The 23,927-nt window shown below is 29.2% G+C and overlaps 1 protein-coding gene across 1 annotated transcript; it reads left to right on the top strand.

The window, feature by feature from the left end:
• Nucleotides 1-185: 185 nt before the first annotated feature.
• LOC129915863 (uncharacterized) lies at nt 186-20,975 on the top strand. The gene is made up of 4 exons (XM_055995559.1): nt 186-530; nt 13,547-13,688; nt 13,789-13,887; nt 20,814-20,975. The coding sequence occupies exons 1-4, from the start codon at nt 522-524 to the stop codon at nt 20,885-20,887; spliced, it is 324 nt and encodes a 107-aa protein (XP_055851534.1). The 5' UTR covers nt 186-521; the 3' UTR covers nt 20,888-20,975.
• Nucleotides 20,976-23,927: the final 2,952 nt, after the last annotated feature.

Genomic DNA, 23,927 nt, shown 5'->3' with positions numbered 1-23,927 from the left:
GCTGTACTGGTGCTGGTATGCAACAACAAGAGAAATATGACCGCGTGTAAGAGAGTTTTCATGTAAGAACTGAGAGCATGTACGATTTTTAATATAAAACCAACTGATCTGAGTGCAAATAAATTCATTTTGCGTTCCACTGTCTAGCCATTCGCACAGACTGTTTACACAGACTGTTTAATATTCATTTCTTTCTTTCTTTTTTTTCTATTTCCTCTCCCTAAGGGTAGAAACGCGTTACATATAAAATTATTTAAATTTAATTCTTTCGTTCGGATCATTTCTTTCTTTAAAAAATAAAATTGTAAATTTTGTTTTTAATTTTAAAACATTTTTACAAGTGATCATTTTTTTTTAAATATTATAACAAAGAGGAAGTGCAATTGTTTAATGATTTTGTGATAAAAGTGTTGCATTTAAATATTTTATGCAAAGATTTAAGTGTATTTAAATCGAAAATAAGGAAAAATAAGGATACACATAAAATTTCCAGTGAAATCTTTAATAAATAATAAATCAACATGAATTTCGTAAGCTTAATTTGTTTTTATTTTAATTTGAATTTAAGAACTGTAAAAAAAAACATTAAACGCGTTTTCAAAATGAAAAAAAAAAAAACGGTTTTCGAAATTAATGATGCAATTTGTCTATGGAATATTATGGAAATTTGCAGTTGCAATTATTTTTTTTTTAAATAACTGTGACATCTTTATTTAACTTTTATATTCTGATTTTTATATTCAAAAGAAAATTTTTTTCTGGCATCAAATATTTTTTCTCAATGCAAATACTTGAATTTGTTGTTTTTTTTTTAGTGACGTTTTATAGATTCTGTCTATAAAAAATGGTCACATTGAGACTGTTGCTTGAGACATTGAGTTAATAGCTATGTCAATAGTTTTAGTTTCTTCGATTTTGATATAAAAAAATTACTTTAATTCGAAAAGGGTACAAAAAGGCTTAAAATGTACCTTTAAATCAACAAAAAAGTGTAAAGAAAAGAAAATAATATATCAGAACTTTTTTTTTTTTTTGAAGATCTTTCTTTATTATTGCAAAAGTTTTGAACAGGAACAGTAGTATTCTGAATGTTTTAGTTTTTTAGAGACTCAGAAGAACATTCTTCATCATTTTCACAAAAAAATGTTACAATAAAGAGAGAATCTTAAGGAAATTTTAATTCAAAAAGCTGCTTAAATTTCATAAATTGACTAATGCCAAAAGAAATTTTAATTCAAAAAGCTGCTTAAATTTCATAAATTGAGTAATGCCAAAAGATTGTATGAAAGGAAAGCAACTATATGGGAGTGTAGGACAATTCAAACATAAAAAAAAATATTTGAACAAAACGGCAACTTCTACAATATTAAAATATACATTTTTAAAAAGCTAGAAGCTTTTTGGTAAAATGGCAATTAAACTCAGATTTTTGAAAAAAAAAAAAAATTCGTAATATAGAATGCATTTATTTTTTAAATTTTTTTGGTTACACTTATTATAATCTGAAATTATAAAAGGAATTGTCAATTTGTATCTCAGTTTATGAAAAATATTAAAAAGTATTTCATTTTCGGAGAACTTTTTTTAATTTTGAAAAAAAAGTTAACTTATTTTTTTTTAAGTTCAGCATTTAAATATGTACATATAAAGTTATTTTTTCTTCATTCAGTACCCCTCATTGTTAAGAGTTAAATAGCAAAAGTTTAAAGTTCTTATTTGCCAAAGTCTTTGCGAAAATCAATTATTTCAATGCAAAAATTCAGTTTTTATCAAAAAAAAAAATCTCATGAAATTGAAATAACTAATTTTTAATTTTCGAAATAATAAATATTACCTTTTCTTCTTCGAAATTCATCTGATAATATTTACGGCCAAACATTTTTCAAAATAAATTCATATTTTACTACGAAAAAGTTTGAAAAAAAGTCATTTAAAAATTTTTAATAACGTAATAACAAGTACCTATGCAAATATTGTAGGTGTTGTCGTTGTGTTCAAAATATTTTTTTTTTGTTTGAAGTCAGCTTATGAGAAAATTGCATTTATCGCTTAAACGATTGAAGATTGTATTTTACTCCCATGTATTTTTTTTTTCTTAAATTAACTAGAAAATCTTTTGGTATCATTTATTTTATGAAATTTAAGGAAAACAAAAATGGTTTTGTTAAAAAAAATTTAATTTTAAATAACAATCTGGCAACAGCGGCAATTTTTAACCTATAGACTTTGAAGTATTTTGAATTACCGACGTTTGAAAAAAAAGATCATTAAAATCAGAGCTGTTCGGCCGGGTTCCCTAATAATTTGCTTTAGTTACTCCACTATTTGTATCATAGTAGATCATCAATGTTCCAATAGTTTTTATATAAAGTCCAATAAGTAAAAAATTACAGAGATAAAAAAAAAAAAACAAAGTAAAATGTAATACCAATAAAGTACTTAATTTTTTTTGCATGAGATAATAAAGAGTACTAGAGCTTGTAATTTGGTTCAGAAATAGACAAAATTAAATATAAGACGGTAAGAATTATTATTATTTTTTAAAATTTACCATAGATACTATTAGTATTATTTTTGTTTTAATATTTGAACTATTTTATATATAGTAAACAAATGAAACAAGATGCTCAATGTTATTTTTACTAATTTGTTTTCTCTTGATAAATTCTTCAGGAAATATCAAAGCTTCCCACAGAAAATATAAAGCCCATTTTTCTTTGGTAAAAGAGAAATTATTTGGCATGAATTATATGCTTCTACTTAACAATATTAAGATAAAATAAAAAGTGCAGGAAGGCAGGCCTGTAAACTTCCAACTACATTCCTATTAAAAATATAGTAATAAAAAAGTTCTTACCACCTGTTCTAAATGACCGATATTAACTTCCCAACAGATATGTTAACAAGTACATTAATAAAGTGTTTGCATATACTTAATATTGAAACTTGTTTTATATGTACCAAATAGAAACAAAGAATTTTCAAGGTAATTTGAGTAGGTAGTGTGGCTGCCTTGACCTAGGTAGGAAGTCAAACAGAAATTAAAAAGAATATGAATACATACTAGCTCATTAGAATAAATCAGGTCTTTTGTTTAGTTCACGATTCAATGGAAAAAATCAACATCAGTTTTTTTGCCTCCAAGCTCCGACGCATAATCAGTCATTAAAACAAACATTTGAACAGATCTTAAATTCATCGGCTGTCAATCAAAAATCACAAAAAATTATATTTGTCAATGTTTAAGAGTCATTATTTGATGGCTGTTTAATGTTTATGGTACCTGATCTGCTATCAAAAGCTTATATCTCGAATAGCAAAACCAAAAAAAAAAAAAAAAAATAACAAACAGCCTTGCTTTACCACTTCAAGCCTCCTTCATCCCTTCTTCAAAAATATAAACGAACATGAAGCCAACACCGCACACACCTTTTTTTGGTTTATAATATCTTAATACCTCAAAGCCTAGTTTCACAACTCTGATTGCGTTGCACAGATTTACACGCACATGAGTGGCTGGTTGGTATGGTTTAGATACGGGCATAGTCTACACTCACTTTGGATTAATGAATCTGGCAGCAACGGTGCGTGTTGCCGATCAGGAATTTTTTAGCAAAGTCCACGGCTACGGCTGATTCAGACAGGTTAACGAATCAATTAGCGATTGTGTTTGATTTTGGTTATTTTTATCTGAATATTGATGTTGAGTGGTTATTGCAGTTTTTTAACCTCCATCTTGAACTTGAAATCTTTCACAAATTGCTCTTTACGCAAGGCAAGGCAATAAAAGTCGTTCATAAGTCGCGTCGGTCGTAGCCGTTGGTCGGTTAGTTGTTGGGCTATCGATGACAGGCTTGACCGGATTCATTTAGCAAAGCACGCATGTAATGTGAATTTGGTGTAATATATATATTTTTTTTTAGTTGGAGGCACGGCAGCACATGCATTGGGATATCTAGACGTATAAAAGCTGGTCGAGATGGAAAACTTGTCTTGTCTGCAAATGCGTAGACGTTTCGGGTGATGCTTATATCTAAACGATGTATTAAATATTGATACATATTTTTCCATGTGGTTTAGTTTGGTGTTAAGTAATTTTATGAGGTGTTAGATTACTATCGACATTATAATAATTGAGTCACCGGGAGATTCATTTGCATATATTGCATGGATAATAATACTGTGGAATTGATTTTAATGATCCATTAGTGAGAGGCGCCGAAGCAGTTTATTGTTGATGGTTTCGATTTACATTTTTTATTTATAATATATGGTAAGAACAAGTCTGGGTTTACCATCATTATTGGTTGAATGTTTTATTTAAAGATAAGTTATCTATTAAGTAAGTGATAAATAAATGTAAATATCTAGATTTGGATATTAAATCAATTGAAAATTATGCATTCGACACAAAATTTTAAAATTGGTATCAAAACAAAGAAAACTCTGTTTTCTTTAGATTTTGATTCAATTTGGATAACATTCCTCTTCCATTTGCAATATCTCCATGAAGGACCTAATTTTAATCAAGCTTTGTCGTCAAATTTCGTAGGTGTTGAAATCTTTGCTGTATTTCAGCACTGAACCCGTCTAAGGAAACCAATAATATTTTGGCGGAGATCATTTTTATAAAATAAGTCGCATCTTAATATCCGTAACTAAAAATCTTGTTTAACTGGGATTGGAACGTTCCATAAAAATTCCAAGTTTTTGAAAATGATTCCTTCGTAAAACTAAGGACACTATCAACCCATGTGGTTTATATGTTATGAAAATGTGTAAACCATTTTTAAAATCAGTTTCAGCCGCATTGGCTTCTGAAAAAAATATGGAATCTAGCAGATAATACCGTGCTTAAGAAAATTTTTGGACTGGAAAGAGAATCCGTCTTGTAAGTTTTATTTGTTTAGAACAAAATTTATCGCTCGGATTGCCAACCCTAGTAAAGTACCGCCCGGAGAATTTGCCCTCCTCTGTCGCTGCCCGACTGAGTTGGTCAGTTTTGTATGGATTTTGTCACTCTTGAAGCCCTGGATAATCATGGCAAGTAGCTGAAATCTGGGAGCCTATTTTTGAGTAGTTCAACAAATATATCCCCAAGACCAAGAAAACAAAAAACTAATATCCCCAAATTGTCAAAACTCTGTATCTTAATGGATTTAACTTCTATTCTTATCTTGTTGGGAGATGGGTTTTGTTTTGTAATCAATGCAAACTCCTAATGCACGGACAGATTTGCAAACAAAAAATACTAAGTGTTTTGAATTTGTAAAATAATATCCTTTTTTTAAGACTCTATCCATAGGAATAGGTATAAGTATATTTTTTCTGTACATGAATGATTTCTAGTTTAAAAATTATGATCAAACAAGTAGGTACCTATTACATTTCCGAAAATTTAGAATTGTGCTTAAATTTTTTTCAAATCCATATCAATAATTTATTTACCACATCGTTAACTTAAAGAAATTTACAATTTGGGTAATTTAGTTGGCCAAATCGGTAAATTTAATTTTGTGTGAAACTTGATCTATAAAAACTATTATAAGCTAAAAGTCTTGCACTAATTGTAATTGTTTCAGCAAAAATAATTTTTTTCCGTTAAAATTAAATTAATGTGATTAACTCAAATTATAAAAATAAATTATAACTTTAAATGAAAGTAAAAGTACCTTTACGGAATAAACTTTATTCACCTATTGTTGTCAATTTCTGATTAAACATTCACAAGAAGATTACAATTTTAATTATATTAAATCAACTTAATTGAGTTGTATAAATGGTAAAAATAAAGGTGAAAATCAACTTAATGTTACGCCTGTTACCATGTTATAAATTTAATAAAAAAATTGCAATTTCTTATGAATTTAATTGAATTGTCGAAACAATTTATTTAATGTCAGCAACTTTATTTAACAAAGAAAATAAAATTGCTTTAGTTTGCTTACTCATAGGTATACAATATCGTAGAGTAATCTCATTTAATTTCATTACCCACCTCTTTTTAGTTAAATTGAATTGTTTATATGTCAATGTCTTTAATACTTTAAAATAATAAAATTGTTATCTAATACCAACATTAGTGCAATCTCCCGGTAAACACCTTTTCATTAAATCGTTCTCGATTTAAATGGATAAAAGAAGTTCAAGATTTTATCTAACAATAATAAACTTCTCACCTTGCTGAAGGCCAATCGAACTCAATTATTTTGACTAATACATATATCACACTGTGTGTTAAATAATAATTACCACCTTCAGATTTCAATAATGCACAATTGCTGCATAGTGATTTTCTTATACCATTTCTCGATTAATAGCAATAATTTTCTATTTAATAACCCACCTGACCTCTGAGGTTTGAATTTATTTTTTTTTTTTTTTTGTTCAAACCACACAACTTCTGACCGTGTCGTCGATCGGTTGTTATAGCTTGTGACCAATCACCCGGATCAATGAGTTAGATAATAATCGTCAATTAGTAGCAGGAAGTAAGTCCATTATTTAAACTATCATCGATTAATAGACGTTCGAATCAGTTTTTTGGAGGGAATCGATAGTCACTTTTGATAGCACTTCCTTAATCACACTATTACGTTAATCATTTACATTATTTTTGATATAAAAGATTCAAAATAAATGCGAATTTGTGTAAGAAAAGTGAATGCCAATCTGAAAATCTGATAGAAATAACAAAACAACTGTAATAATCGTGTTACGGATTTGACTTATAGCATTTTTCATCTAGACAAACAGTATTCATTCACTTCACTTTCAAACCGGAAGGCGGCTTTCGCAGAGATTAGTCATGTTTGCTACTATTTGTATGTAGTTCCAGTTGAAGTGCTTCAAATATTTCTGGTACAATAGCTCAAACCAGTTTCAGTTTGTTGGGTGGGTGTTTTGTGAAAACATTTACAATTTATATAAGTTATGACACGCTTTTATGGTTCATATCTTTTCAAGCCTATGCCTATTTACAATCAATTTGTAGGTGGAAGGTCAAACAAAAATTAATCTGTCCGATAACCAGTTAATTGCTGGTGCAGAGTTTGCATTGTTAAAAATGGTGCTGCAACCTGCACGAACCGACATTTAAATTTGTTCCAGTTTAGCAAACAGATTCTTTTAAGCTACATCCAACAAATTGCTCAAAACATTCTAGTTTGGAGTTAGTAATCAGAGAGAATCTATAGCATAACACTGTTCTGGGTTGAAATTACAAGTCTAAAACATGATAGAATATTGTTGGTTTTTTGTGTTGGTAAAATTGCACTATAAAAAGATAATTTGTTTACCATGTGCTTGAGTTACCTTGAGAGAGAACAAGACATAAATTATTCATTGCTAATGTTAGTAGCTAATTGTTATGGCTAATTCATTAATCAAATTTTATGGTTGAGAATACAGCTTGCAGTTTATATTTAAGATATAGTTTCAGTTGTTACTTATTGATGCTTTTAGCTACATAGGGAACACAATATATTTTTTGGTGACAGTTTATTTATTTATTTATATTCATTAAACAGAGATATAGTACTCTTTTTAGACTAAAAACTAAATCAACAATAGTAAAATTAAATTATAAAAATAAATAACAATTATTTATGTAAAAAAAAATTGAATAAAAATAATTAACAAATTATTAAATTACGAATTGGTAATGCTTAAAACATATAGTTTGAAAGTATCTCTTGAACAACTTCTAAAAATATCAATCCTTAAACATACAGCATTAGTTTCCCTGATGCAACGAGAAATTGGCTCATTTAGGCCATAATTTGTTCTATATCATTTTGAAAATATAAAATTTTGGACTTTGAAAATGAATAATTATTAATACATAAATGCCATGGGCTGGGCAGTCTCGGTTTAATCGATATACGAGAACGTGTCGAACCTACATATATTAATGCATTTTCTTACAAAAAAATATGCACGACAGAATCACACGCATTTACTGTTATGGTTCAAGGCCTTAATACATTAGATTCAAAAAAGATTAGTTTATGGATATTAAGTACATACAAATAGCGGATAATAGAAATATTTGTGAAAAATCAAAGAAAAAACTATTTAATTAAACTTTTAGACATTTTCCAAAAATCCGCAAAGAAAACCTTGTAAATTAAGAGAGATAAAATATGTTCTTCTAATTTCTTACTTCTGTACGTCATTGGTTCATCTTTTCAAGAAAACCAAACTTTCAAAATGAACTGTCATTAACGAACTTTCATCGACACTTCTGGGTAACATGTTCAATTATTTTGGTAAAGTAGTAATGAAAAATTAAGTAATTAAAGTCAAAAGCAATTCACATACTTCGTATGATTTTTTGTGGGATCTTTTTTGGTTTGTTACAGAAATGTCAAAATAAAGGGTTAAGGTCGCTCAAAGTTTAAAGATTTATTTTAAAGCTAGAGAAAAATATAAGAAATTTGATTTAGAAAAGATAAGTACCTTATCTACTCAATCTTCCTACTTTCTTTTTCTGTGTTCAGTACAAGCAAATTTGTTTTTTTAAGATTATGTTACTGTCATATTTTTAATCGACTAATCTCAACTGAAATTAACGAAATTTCAAGCTTTTATGGTCTACCTATAGAAATTTAGATTCAAAATTTGTTTTCGATTTAAAAAACAAATTGCCAAGAGTAGACAAAAAAGGCATAGTAAAAAAGGCAAAATTAAAAACATATTTGAAATCAAGGGGGCATAAATCGTGTTTGTATAAAATCTATACTTTCAAGGCAAAACTTTTCCTGAATCAACAAACGGAAAGATAAAAAAGTGCAAGGCCGTGCATTAATCTTAGGCAGGATAGTTTATATAGGCTAACAAATGAGGCGTTCAGAATAATAATAGGTCAAGTCCACTTCTCTATAGGTTGGATATTTTAAAGTCTTAAAAAAGTTTGTATGCACATAGAAACAAAATGCAGCTAGCTTTTTATACGTTTAGAATAGGAAAAGCTGAAGTTTTTCTCTGTTATTATAGTTTGTTCAAAAAAATTTCTACTCTAGTTATGAGAGGTGGGACAAGGCTAGAATTGCATAAAATAACAATTAAATTATGCGAAGGTGTAATCATGCAAGTACAAACGGACGAGGTTACTCGCTCCGCTCGCGGCATCATTTAATAATACACATGTTTTCTCTCCTCGCGCACCATTGACCACATTTCTAGGTTTCATAACTGAACCAGATCAGTAGGTAAGGTATGTTATGTTTGTTACTTCATGTCCAATATATTATATACTGTATACAAGTACCTATCTAGATACAATTATGTGGGTTATGACGAGAGGTAAAAAATCAAACAGAATAATGTATTCAACCGGAAATTTGATTTCATAGCACACCAAAGAGGATTGAGATTGTTCTTTTTTGTTTTTGTTTTTTTGTTACTTTTTGTTAACAAATTGAAAAATAATTAATTACTTTGGCAATATGTGAAGATTTATTATACAAGTTTTCTAGGTTAGAATAAGCGAATGGTATGTGTATAAAATGTGAGATACTTGCAATTTGTTAAAGGATAGCTAAAAGCTAATGCTACTGCAGCAAAAATGAATACAAAAAACAAACATTTATCTATTTGAAGATCGTGATATTGCAATGGATAACATACTCACTCGTATGCTCCAAGCTATCCGATATGAAATTTAAAGTTTTTTTTTGTTGCTGTTACATTTTTGTGGGTGAGTTTCTTTAGTTTACTTGTAACTAAAGTTGAATGAAAAACCACATGTGGGTAGTATATAAGAAAATTTATTACCACCAATCGTTTCAGATTGAGCAAGTATAAGGAGTATGGATATTGAGGCGATTAATGAATACAGATTTTGAAAGGCAATATAGATGAAATTAATCAATTAGTATTTTAAGTGGTCATTTTTATTAATAAAAAATTTATTGAATGGTGAAATATGCTGATATTTAAGGAGCGTCATTTTTGCAAGTAAATAAATATGTTTTTTGTTTCATACTTTTATAGTGTTAAGGGTTAAACTGAAATTCCGCTGACCTACTGGCTTAGTACCTTATAAGAAAAACGTCAATTAATAGCTTTTAAAGGACACAATAATTATACTTTATTTTCCACTCATAAATTCTTTTTTATTTAATTATTTTGTTTAATTAGGACTTTGACATTTATAAACAAAAAGTGGATAGTATTTGTTTGCCACCTCGTTATTCAGAGTTGGTTATATCAAAAACTTGATCCTATAGCGTACGTAGATTATGTAACAAGCGTATGATTTAATTTCAGTAAGTTATGTACATAGTTAAATGGTTTAGACTTTGATACAAATGTCACTTCACTTTTATCAGTCTAAGTCAACTTTCACAACTAACATCAATCAACTGGTAATTGCAAAGTATGGTTTGGTATTATATTTGATGGTTCAGAAAAATTCAATATTCATAGATTTGCTTACTGAAAGAAAAATAATGTCTCTAAGGCATGTAAAACAGATAAACTAAGCATAGTTTATCGTGAAAGAACTCGAGGAATCTTGAAGAACGATAAAGCGTTTAATGTCTCTTTACGCCAATGACACCTATCAAGCAATTTTCTCACACGCTCTTGTTCATTCTTAATGGAACCATGTCATTATTTTGAATGGCAGAGCATTCATGCCACGAAAAAAAAAAAAGACAATGAAATGATATCTAATTTACACAAGTGCGCAGAATGTCCCAAAAAAAATTTTTTTTTTAATGTTAATAATTTTTTTCATGAATCTATGTACATGTTTTCTGCTTGTTTTCTTAGCTGGCTGTTAGGAATACATATGTCATTTGTTCAATAATAATATTCATTAATTAAGTCAAAAAACAAACTTCATATAATAAAACCTATGCATGATGGAGAGTTATTATAACGTAGTGCATTTTGGTTGCAGTCAACCTTTGCAAATTTGTATTATTTAAATCCATCCTTAACTTTGGCATTGGAAAATTAAATGTTATTGCCTTGCACTCTATTGTCATATATAATTTTATTACTTGGTAATCATACTAAAGGGTGTTTCGTATTAAACTTAAACAAAACAAGATATTTGTCATTTAAAAATTTTTGCGTTTAAGAGCAACTTAAAAAGATTGTCTTGTTTAAATTAACACACTAAAATAAGAAGGTGAGGAACAAGGTATATTTTAGAACTTCGCAAAGAAATAAACATGTCTTTATACGAAGAAGTGATTTAAGGATGCCCTGTATTTATTTATACTCACTCTAAGATCTTTAAACCTTCATGACAACGTGACATAAATAATTTATCAAATAGGTTACATTATGGAAATTATCCAGGCACAAATTGCGAAATTGACCAATGTAGATCTTAATATTATGTCACAAAATAAGTAAAAATAAATCATTCGAAATAAAACACCCTTTAAAATGCATTCAATTCATTTTCTAACATACATTTATTGTACCACTTTCAATTCCAAAGAGTACATTCGTGTGCTCGCAAAGAGATAATCTCTGGTGGTTCACCTCAACAACAAATTGGTATCATATGGAAGTTATGAGTTATTATTGGCAGCCGGTTTTAATCGCGTGCTAGCAATTTAAATGTATTAAGTCTTTGTTTACTTTGGCGGTAATTCTTCTATTTGTATAGGAAACATTTTTGCTTTGTTTGTAAAAAATGAAGCCTGTTCATACTCGAACTCGTATATGTCTTTTATCTTTCATCTTTTTGGTTGATATAATTATTTTATTACCAATGAGAGAAATAATGCACACATTCTGCATTGACCTCATTTAAATCAATTTAAAATTTTAAGTGAGTGCCGATGAGAGTTTGACAAGCAAAAATTCTTTGAAAATGATTAATATACTGATGTATGATATATGTCAAAAAAGCTTTTATTTTAATAACAATTTTGCAAGAGATATGACATAATTAATAAATTTTCATTTGTCATAAAAAAATAAAGTTTGACTATTTTTAAATTTGCCAATTCTATTCGCGTTTTTAACATTATTTATCACGCATTGAATTATCCTTGCCTTTTTAATAACCATGATTCAAATGAATCATTTACGATACTAAGGAATCCTAACTTCTCCTTCGGACTCATTTTTTTTCCACCTTAACTTAAAATCTAACATTTACAAAATAGTTACTTAGCTTTGACAAATCTCTAAATTAACAACATTTCACTGGCAATGTAGTTAGACTGTAACTTCACTTTTAAATTAACTTTAAGAAAGTTTTAAGGCGTTAACCTCGGATAAAAAGATTGAAATCTTAATTGTGTAAAAATATCTAGCTTTTTTAGAGGAAGGTCTACGACCACGTGTATGCAAGACCTCATAACACAGAAGTCACTTTTTAGACAACTGATTAATCGACACTGATTATCGGTGCAATTTAAAAATCAAAAGTTCGTGCAACTCAATATAGAGTGTGCCGGTTTGTATTTGCAATAGGTGGTGGCGCTGCAATTTTTACTTTTTTTTTGTTTTATCTTAAAAACACTTCCTCATACTGCACAAGCGGCGAAACAAGTCTTTTAATTTTTTTTTACTGTAGAGGCAATCATCAGTTGTATTTAAGTCGTCATTCAAATGTAGGCCAGCAGAATAGGGTACATTTATCTTAATATCCTCCCGTGGGTATGGCAAATAGAGTAGAAGAAGAAAATAATAAAAACAAAAATTAAAAACCTTACTTGCAGGTTGCCACAAGTAGCACATTGGACTAGATTTTCAATCGTCTATACAAGAGGGGTCTCCAGAGAGCTATGGTTGATAATGGTCGACTAGATCACGATTATCTGGCTTTGACAGCTTTGACTTGAAAAATCTTTTTTTTTTGTTTGTTTGTTTTCTTTCCATCCATCTCAGGTTAGAGATTGAACACGATTCGGTTTGGCTATATTGACCATTGAAAGAGTTCATTATTTCATTTTCTTTACCAAATCGTTAGTTTTACATATGCAAAGCAGAACGAATTTGTTTTATAGTATACGAACCAGTATATACCTACTTCATTTTTTTTGTTGAAGATAAAAATGTTACAATTTTGAAACATTTTTATTTTATATGCAAAAGTAATCTACACATAATGTTTTGACATTTGGAGTGACATTGATGAATGCATTAGATTCTTTTCAAATTATGTAAATTTTTTTAGACACACAAAAACAAAAATAAATTTTTGAAAATAAATAGAGCAAAAACTAAACAGTGTTTTTTTTTGTTCTTTGTTGGAAATTGTATCATGTACGAAATTAAATAAAAGGAATTTAGCTTGAGCCCTTAACTTTTACATAAAAATGGTTTTTCATATATTCAAGTTTTGACCTCAGCTCTTTTGTTTAATTTGGTGGTTGTAGGAATTTTTTTGTTAAAATCAGGTTAAATACGTTTTATATGTGGAATTTTATGAATAACGTGCATTTAATATGTGTTGGCAAGATTTACAGTCAAAAATGAAAAAAAAAAATATTTTCTTTAGTACAAAAATGACTATTATGACTATTATCTTCATTATTGATTTAACATAAATTTTGTATTTTTATTTCAGCTCGCCGTATTCTTCGCCATCTGCATGTCAATAACCCTTGTATCTGGACAATTTTTCAATGGTTTTGATAGAAGATTTTCACTTAACGCAATACCAGATGATTACAGCAACAATGGAATCAGAGACGCGCGACAAGATAGAGGTACATATAAACTTTTTTTTTGAATATTGAGTTGCTCTTTTTTCTACAAACTTGTTCATTTATAATTTTTAATGCTTGTTTTATTTTTTATTTCCTAAAGGACCAGTTGTTTTCCCCCCACCCCCACGTGACAGTCCAATTGAATCGAGTGGGGTTGTTGTAGGTGCATCAGGTTTTGGCTTTGTGCCACCATCCCAAAGTAATAAACGTTTTTGAGAAATTTGCTTAAATAATTCCCGAACTTAATTTAAATGTATATTAGAAGATCCCTATACACAAACACATATACACAACACATACATAATCCTCATAATCCTTTTATGCACTTATTATTTAATTGCACATGCACATAAATTTATTTAACTATGCACAATAGCACATGTAGTTAAATTTTTTCTAGTTTTTGTTTTATATACATATTTTATTTTATAAGAAAATATTTGTGATTTTTGTGTATGCACGTAAAATATTAATCAATTATTATAACATTAATGTGAGATTATAGTTTTACATAACGTTTAATAAAGATGAATCTAGCTCATACCAATTAAATAAAGCAATAAAACATACCCATAGCTAAACTTTAGTTTAAGATTATAAAAAAAAATATATTCAAACTCGATTATTGTAAAAATTAGTTTTTTATTTATTTTTTATAAACTTACATTATTATACAAAGCACAAATATATATAAAAAAAATATGCTCTTTCTTTTTGGCACTATCGAAGTTTTATTTGATTTAAATTTTGTGTAAATATGATTTTTTTTCTAATAGTATACCAACAAAATTTTAGCATTAAACCTAACAATCCAAAACATACATTACATAAATGGTATAAGGTTTATTTAGTGTTACTAGAGTTGATATCCAAGCACATAAAACTCCTTACCTAGCATATTGGTATAAGGTTCTTTTTATGGATTTAATTTTTACATTTAAGTAAAAGTTATAAGCGATATACTTAACTGAGTTTGTTGAAAATATATAATATATTAATTTTATGTATTTAAAAAAAAACTCAATAGCAGATTATGTGTTATGTAAACAAGTGAAATTCACAATTTTTTTTTTAACTTTTAGAAGGGATGAAAATATGAAGTTCATAAGCAAAGTTAATATTCTTCTTCTTCTCCATTGTCGACGACAGTCATGATCTCGGATGGGATTACAACTCTCCCACTTTACTGCTTCACACTACGGCTCCGCATGTGGGGTTCGCATAAAACAAAGTTAATATTAACATTCAATAATAGATTGTTAAGCATCAGAAGCATCTACTACAAAAAATCATGATTAACCAGAATGGCTGGTAATTGTAAGATTAAATCAATCTCGAAGAGAAAGGTCACCAAACAAAAATATTATAAACTTGTGAAGCTAACATAAAAATAATACAAAAAATCCAAATTTTTAGCGATGACAGAAAATGAGAAAATAATGCCTTATCTAACTTTATCTGTTTCTCGAATAGCACCCTGAGTTATAATTTTATATAAATATTTTATCCGAGTTTCATTTATATTTCAAAAACTCAACTATAAGTATCTCTTACTTACTTATGGGCCATTCAAAAGTAATGGAGACAACGTAAAAGATGCCTGTTATTCCGTTAATCTCTTTGGAGAACCAACCTTCTTTCTTGAAACTTGGTGAGTCTTAGGGGCTCATCATTAAGCTGATGTCCTAAAAGTTTCACGAAAAACTAATTAGAAGTAGCCAAATTTTTCAAAGACAAATACGGGTACTATTTTCTTTCATGTTTCCAAAAAAAAAAGTATATTTAGTTTTAAAAAAAATGTTAATAAACGCTTAAACGCAAGTTTTCAAAAAAATTTTAAATACATATCTTTTAAAAATCCAAAAATATGGTTTTTGAAATTTAATATTGCAGTTACCTTAACGCTGTTGTTCAATAATCATTTTTATCAAAAAAAAAAAAAAAACAAAACCGACAAATGGATCAAAACTGGGTTTTATGGTTTTGCTCATATGTAGTTTCTATAGCCAAAACTGAACGAAATTGAAATGGGACCACACTGCAGGTACCAGCTTTCCAATACAAAAAGAATTATCAAAATTGGTGCACTCAGTCCAAAGTTATGAGGTAACAAACATAAAAAAAAAAATACAGACGTATTGAATACCTCCTCTTTTTTGGCAGTCGGTAAAAAATAATCGTTTACGAAAAATTCAGAAATAAAAAAAAATTTTTGGCAGCTATGATAATGGTTCCAAAAATTATTCAAAAATTCGGTCTTACAAACAAAACTATTAATCAAAATCGTTAGAGCCGTTTTTGAAAAAAATAATTTTTCTTTTTCGTTATATGGCAGGTACCGTTAATTTTGGTTCTAAATAATCATTTTTAGCAAAAAAACAGAACCGACTTCCATGGCTCAAAACTGGGTTTTATGATTTTTAAAATAGTTCCTATGGCTAAATGAAGATGAAATTGAAATGGGACCACACTGCAGCCACCAGCTTCCCAATACAAAAAGATTTATCAAAATTTGTTCACTCAGTCCAAAGTTATGCGGTAACAAACATAAAAAAAAAAAAAAAAAAAAAAAAAAAAAAATACAGACGAATTGAATACCTCCTCCTTTTTGGAAGTCGGTAAAAATGAAATTTCTATTTCACTTCTAGGGAGTTCCGAACAGTTTTAACTGCCAAGTTTGAAGAAAATCGCTCCATTTGTTCAGCAGTTTAGGCTTTAGCAATACAATTTATTGCAACAGACACAATTTGTCAAATATTTAGTTGCCTTCTTTCAATAGTATGATGAGTTATGAGTCTAAAGCTAAGATAACACGATCAATGAAATTAGTCAGCGCTTCCAAGTCTTCCAAGTGCGTCATGTCGTTTTATCGTTAAACAAAATGCGTTGACGTGACGGGTACGATGACACTCGTGCTGACACACAGTTTTGGGTTTTGACATTGACAGATTGAAGACAATATTTTTGATGACGTCAGATATTCAACACTTTGACCGGTTCAGTTGAATATGTTGTTGGGAAAAGCAAAGAACAAAAATATTTCAAAAAGGACCCGAATTTTTCTATTGGGTGCAATTTAATTATTAACTTGAAAATCTACAAAATATACAATCGATCAAATTAATCGGTTTGTTTTGTCGATGAAACTATAAAAGACAAGGGCTTAACAAGGGCGTTTGCTGCTTTCGGTAAATCATCATTATGTCATTAATCATGTCCTTTTCCAATAACATTCTGATCGACAAGATCGATTTAAATAAGTATCAATGAGATAATTAAAAAAGTTAGGAACTAAATATTTAGCCAAGCATCGCATTTCTGATTGGTTAGTTCTATAGTAATGCACATTCTTTCCGCCAGCAACATATTTTGAATTGAAACTCTTATTTTTACTACCAAGAATATTTGCTATCCAAATAAAGTAGGACCAAATTGTTCTTAGCTTTCAGTAAATGAACTGTCTAACCAGCAGAGTAGTAATTGATGTTAACCAACTTTAAGACAATTAAAGTAGCATTCAAAAAAACTATAAAACCTTATGACCTTGCTTGATTGCCAACACCTCGGTCGGTAAAATGCAAGTTTAAATAACTAATTTAATACAAGTACTTTTCTTCGATGGCGGCAGCAGTAGCATAGAAGAATTCCACCATTAGAAAAAAAATCAATTTTTTTTACCCACTTGTGCAGTGATGCATCACCTCTGTGCAGATATTTCCAATAGAAAATGTCGTAAACAAAAAACACAAATAGTAAAATAAATGAAACCATTCCCGAATCAGTGGCGGTCGGTGCGGCAGTATGTTCAACCTGTGTGCGCAGCTATTCTGCTATCCGAGCGGAGGGTGAAATGGAAATTGTGTTACACAATTTCTTTTTGCTTGTCTACCTTTACGAAGTAGCATGCGTCCAACTGCCTTGGTTACACACTGGTAAACCACAAACAGAAGGTAGTATAGTATAGTTGTTTTACCTATTGAGATATGGCGGGATGAGGTTATGTAATTTATAACGTGCCCTTCTAGCCACAATCTCAACATGTGACTGCTCTCTTATACCAATATCGTGCACCAGCCAGCAGCCGAAAGGATTTTGAACACATAAAATTTACAAAGTAATTGCAGGCGGGAGGTGTAACGTGATTTATGGATTTATATCCTATAAACATGTGAAAGTTTAGTTAATCAAAAATTCATTAGTTATACTTCTTTGATATTTACTATTTAACAAACACCTGTTCATTATGCAAACATGCTAAGACTTCATAGGTCATGACACGAATAAAGTCCCTTAAAAAAACATTCTTTTTTTGATTAAGTCCAGTAAAGCCAAAATAAAAACTACAAGATTTTTGTAGGATTTCGTTTGGTTTCAGAGTCCTGAAAATAAATTCCATTCTTTAAAAGCAAAATAAGAGATAAGGTCAATAAAATTTTCCTAATTTTATTTACAAAAATATGTAGGTAAGTGTTGAATGCAATTAAGTCCAAAATTAAACTTGTGAGTTTTATTAATTTGTTCTTTTTTTTATTCCATTTTTTTGTGTACCTAAATTGTTTTAATTCTTATTAGTCTAGTCAAGTTAGGATTCAATCTCGGAATGAATGTAAATTATGGTTTAAACATGTAATGTAGCATCGGCATGTTGATTTTCGGGGTCCCATTATATCGGAGGTGAGGGAATATAAATTCGCAGAAGATTTTTGTTTGGCATTTTTTTTATCTTATACGCGCAATAAAGGGATTTGGCTACTCTTAGATCGTGTGTGAGGATGAATTTTTGATATTTATAGGTGTCATCTGAAAATTGTTTATAAAAATATAAATAAAACCAAGGGAGACATTCAATATAAGGCAGGAGGCGAGGGTGGCAATTCAGCTGTCGATCTATCGCCTATCCCCGAATTTGTATTTTATCCAAGAAACTTAAATAGGTACGTTATCGCTCCTACCCAGATGTTACAACTGTTCTCAAGTTTTGGCGTTTTCCAGACATGGAATAGTTAATTTGAAAGTACTATTTAGAAGAATCATAAAAGGCCAAAAGGTCAAGGCCAAGGTCAAAATCCCGAAAACCCGAAAACCAAAATCCCGAAATTCCAGAATCCCGTAAACCCAGAATCCCGAAAATTCAAAATCCTGAAAACCCTAAATCGCGAAAACCCAGGATCCCGAAAAGCCAAAATCCCGAATGCGATCTCGAAAAACTATATATTTGCGTAAATTTTACATTTTTTATAATTTTTCGGGATATCGATTTTGAAAGAAAATCTTAAGTATGAAGTTATGAAGTAAACACATTTAAAAAACAATGTAACTGTTTAATTCACTTATGTCGCTTTGAACTTGATTTCAAATTCTTATTGTGGCTTTCAGCAGTGTTGTGTTTTAATTGAGTTAAGTGGGGAAAAATTCATTAAACCAAAATCAAAACAATTTTGAATTTTCATATGTACTTAAATTATAAATTTGTGTTTAAATTTTTATTTAATTGGTGTTTTATTTTATGTTTCACTTAAAATTTTAGTTAACAGACAATTTTGAAGAGCTTTTTACTTTTTCTGTTTCATTTTCGGGATTTTTTCTTTTCTGGATTTTGGGTTTTCGGAATTTTTGTTGTTCGGGATTCTGGGTTTTCAGGATTTTGGATTTTTGGGATTCTGGGTTTTCGGGATCCTGGATTTTCAATCCTGAAAATATAAACTATGTTCAAGATTATGTACAAAAGTGCTTAATAGGAAAGCCCAGTGGGAAAAATAATGGTTTTTTTGAAATATTTTTGATCTTGATGCTTGTTCCAACATCATAAAGATATAATTAACTGTAGGTACTTTGCTATTAGGTAACAGTTCGGTATAGAGAAAAGCTATTAAAAATCACAAAACGAATATTGTCTGTCAAGCTCAAACTCCAAAAACTGAAAGAAAAAAACTCCAGCTGGCTTAAACCTGAGGTGGAATCGACCATTGCGATAGTTGATGATGAAAAATGACAATTTTGCTCCATAAATTCTCTGTAGTTTAGACATAACTTTTTATTTTGTAAGACAGTCAAACACTAAATTGTTGCTCTCTTGCCCCCACTTCCACAACATTTTTCCATTTAAGGGGTGTGGCCAGTGACCATTTCCTCTGAACTTTTGTTAAGCATTGGTCAGTTGCCACGTCCTTTGAATAGAAAAATGTAGGGGAGGTGGGGATAAGCTCTTTAGTGTTTGACTGTCTTAAGAACAAAAAAAAAAACATTTTTGAACTAAAATAAAGTCATTATTGATTAAGTTTATTGTTTTTTGAAGGAAACATTCATTATTATAAAAAAAACTAATAACAAATCCGGAACCAGTAAGAAAATGTAAAACTTTGTATTGCAACTGTTGCCAAATAATACAACATAGTACGGAAACAGTCTTTCACCCCAAAGGCGATTTTGCCCCCACTTTTCCTAAAGAAATTTTTTTAACATTATATCATCAAAATTGCATCCAAAATGTTTCAAATTATAAAATTAAACAGTTTGAGTTAACTGTTAAAATTTCAAATAAAGTAGGTAGGTACCTAATTAGTTTGCCAAACAACTTGGATTATTTTAAATTATTGCTTTTAAGCATTTTCTATTTATTTACAGTGAGAAAAATGTAATTTTTCAGTTTTTTTGTTTCTTAACGCTCGCAATTTATATCAACCAACTTTTCACACTTTTATACCTAATTAAACACATTTCTATGAACAAGTATATCTTTACATTTGTTTATGGAAAGCAATCTATTTAAATTTTTCTGCTACGAACTGGCAGGTTTGTCGTTTGGGAGCAGAACTAAAGACCATTTACGAAGTATGCTAATTTCTAAGAATAAATTTTTGGTCGGTCTGAGCCGGTTCCCATTTAGGTGATCTATGATTTGCTAAAATTTGAAAAAACTCAGACATCATTATGATTATGTCAATCACATGAATCTTATAACACGATTTCCCGAAATTTTCATTTTTGCACATTCATGTTTCTTCACAATATAAAAACAGCACTTTTACTAAATTTCACTAACACATTCCACCGCATTTTATCCTACATCAATCATATTTGAATTCCATTAAATTTTAAATATTTTTAATTTATTTATTATTTCAGGTCAATATTTCGCAACACAATCCCAACCATCATCGTTAGACTTTTTCAACAGCCAATTCTTCCGATACTACTAAGTCATTCTATATGTTAATTAATTTTAAGTTATTAAATACGAAAATTTAGCTAAATAAACCAACCTCTGTACATAAACATATAACACAACACTTAACTAGTCTTATTAATTGGATATAATTAAAACAAATTAAATCAAAGAATTTGAAAAATGTAAACGCAACAAGGTAGCCAAAATGCCCCAAGTGCAATATGTATGATAATTTTGATGAAAAATATGCATCCGTATATATACAACAAGAGCATAGAGTTTAACATCTCAGATGAATATAGGTATTTATTTCTAAATAGCCGCTGGGAAGTGTTAAACATGTTTGCAGGCATTTTTATGCACATCAAGATTGAAGTATATTTATTTTTTTTTTGCAGCACTCTGATATTGTTTTTGTTTTAATAGTTTTTTGTGTAGAGAAAAAAAAATACGTAAAATTAAAAACACGAACTCAAAAGATTTTAAGATATCAAAGAGGCTGTGCAATCAACAACGTTATTGGCTCTTTGGACTAGAGCAAGTTGCTGCTGAAAGAGGAGGTTACTTCTGGTCGGCTAGTGTATGTATATCTAAAGTACACATTATTTCTTCTGTACTGCATCTTTGGCACTATGTATATTATAATTTGGAGCCAGCCGCCATGTCTGCAACAAAAAAAGAGTGCACCTCTGCGCCACATTCAAATGCAGGTAATCTTGATCCAATTTAAAATGAAACTTGTTACTTTTTATTCGTTTCTACTTGTAGATCATTTTTTTCGTCGATATTTTATAAGAAAGACAAAAAAAAGGAACAAATAACTTTTACAACTTATGCTAACTAAAAAAGTATTATTATTAAGTGCGGTAACTTCTATTATAATACTTGTCTTGTGATAAGCACCTAACACATAATTGTATTCGAAAAATAAATGTAAGGTTTTATTTACTATTGAAAATATCTAAACAAAAATGTATACGCAAATATTCGTACCAACAATTCGTTTAGGAATGTTTCACAATGTATTATTAAATTATTAAGAGCTTATTGCTTGCAAACATTTATTATAAAAATCAAAACTATAAAAGTGAATATTGAAATTCGTGGATCCTTGAGTTAGAATTGTCTTAGAAATAATAGGGACATAAAACTTGAAGTTCAGATTTCAGTATCAGATTTATACATGCCATGTAGCTCCTCTTTTATTTATCTGCCAGAAATTCCAATTCTTCTTTATTTTTCATACTGTAAGACACTTGTCATAATCTGAAATTGTATTAGGATCATTCGAGGAATATTGTCTATCATTTCAATAATTTACTAATTTTTGACGGCTGCAAGGCTATGTTTAGTTAGTTTAGCAACTTCACGAATTGTATGATAGCAAAATTTTTCTTTAAAATTTATTGCCGATTCCAATAAATTCCAAAGGGAAACTTTTATGCATCATTTCCGTTCCCATGTTTAAAGCAAGATAAACATACCCAACACCCAAAAAGTCATTATTAACGAAATTCTTCATGGAAGAAGAAGCGCAAGTTAGTCCCTGAACCGTTTTTGTTGTTGTATCATCTTGTTTCTGATTTCGTTTCCCCTAAAGTAATAACTCAAGATATTTTTGAGGACATTTGAGGCGTTCCACAGTGTGTCGTCCCCTTATGATAAATCACTTTTTTTTTTGTTAAAAATTAATATTTTTGCTATTAAAATATAATTTAGAAGTGTCAACTCATATGAAAACATATTTATCTTACAAAATAACCCAGGTTATGTATTCAAAATAAGCTCCGAAACATGAGTACCTCGGAAATCGAAAATATTTTGAGGAATTTATGGGAATCTTTGAGAGTATATATTTCACGTTTGGTAATTGTTTGAAAAATTTTGTTAATGTTATTTTGTTTATTTGAGTGTTGTTGTAAAACGTATAACAAAAAAAAATTAAATTTATAAAATTATATATGAGTTATTAAAATTTCTTTGATAAATGGCCAAAAAAAAAAAAATTTAATTTTTAAACTTAATTTAAAAAAATACTTATTAAATCATATCGATAATTTTTTTATATTATTTTGCCATAGGCTTATACTTAATATTGGCAAAGTTTGGTCTGCTTCTGTTTGCGATTACCAGAGATATTCACATTTATGTGCTACGAGTCAAGTACTCAAAATAATTCATTTTTTGAGAAACATCTTCAAGGGGATCACAAAAATGAAAAAATCGATGTTTTTAATAATTTTTAGCCATACACAAGTAACAAAAAGCTGTTTATGTAATTAAAAATATTTTAAATATTGTTTTCAACAAGAAAAAAATTATATTTTTCTGCATACTAGATTTTTAATATAATTACTTGACCCGGCCACGCTCTACTGTGTATTATAGCGTATTTACCAACCTCGCCGATATAAGAATTTACGAAACGGCAAATAAAACGTTATTTCAAAATTTGAAAGCGATTGACAAAAAACTATTCGAGATTTGCTATGAAACGCAAATAAACATACGATTTTTTTGTATAGAGAATATAAACAAAACAAGTTGACTTCAACTTAAGATTTCTTAAGGTAGAAAAAAGATATTGAAAAGATTTAAACGGGCTTTAAAAGAAAACATTTAGTTCTTTTAGAAACTGTCACAAATTTATTTAAAATAAATCACCACGTTCAAGAACATAACCTCAAAAACTGTTAAAAAACGACATTTCAGATTTTCTAACGGGAATATTTCAAAAACGTGATATGATAGAATTTTTCTGAGTTCGGATTCGAGATCAGCACACCAAAAACCTTACGAAAAGTATATTTTTGTTTATATATAAAAAAAAAAATTAATTTTGCTCACAAGTGGCTTCTTCAATAAATGTTAATTTCATAAATTATACTAAAAAAAAAAGTAATAGGTTGTTTAATTTGTTAACTTGTAATTTTTTTTTCTATTCCTGCCATAAAAACACAAAAAAAGATATTAAAACTCCAAAAACTTAGCTGCAAGTATTTATGATAAACTTTTGTATGGGCTCGACACACTGTGCGTTCAGAGAAATGGCCAAGTCTACTTCTCAAGAA

This window comes from Episyrphus balteatus, chromosome 3 (genome assembly GCF_945859705.1).
Source record: "Episyrphus balteatus chromosome 3, idEpiBalt1.1, whole genome shotgun sequence".
Classification (NCBI taxonomy): Eukaryota; Metazoa; Arthropoda; class Insecta; order Diptera; family Syrphidae; genus Episyrphus; species Episyrphus balteatus.
The sequence above is the reverse complement of the archived record's forward strand: the minus strand, read 5'-3'. Positions and strand labels throughout refer to the sequence as shown.

Excerpts from the sequence above, each read along its gene's own strand:
- LOC129915863 (XM_055995559.1), top strand. Across the intron at positions 13,689-13,788 it reads AGACGCGCGACAAGATAGAG|GACCAGTTGTTTTCCCCCCA; the intron begins GTACATATAAAC and ends TATTTCCTAAAG. Across the intron at positions 13,888-20,813 it reads CTTTGTGCCACCATCCCAAA|GTCAATATTTCGCAACACAA; the intron begins GTAATAAACGTT and ends TTATTATTTCAG.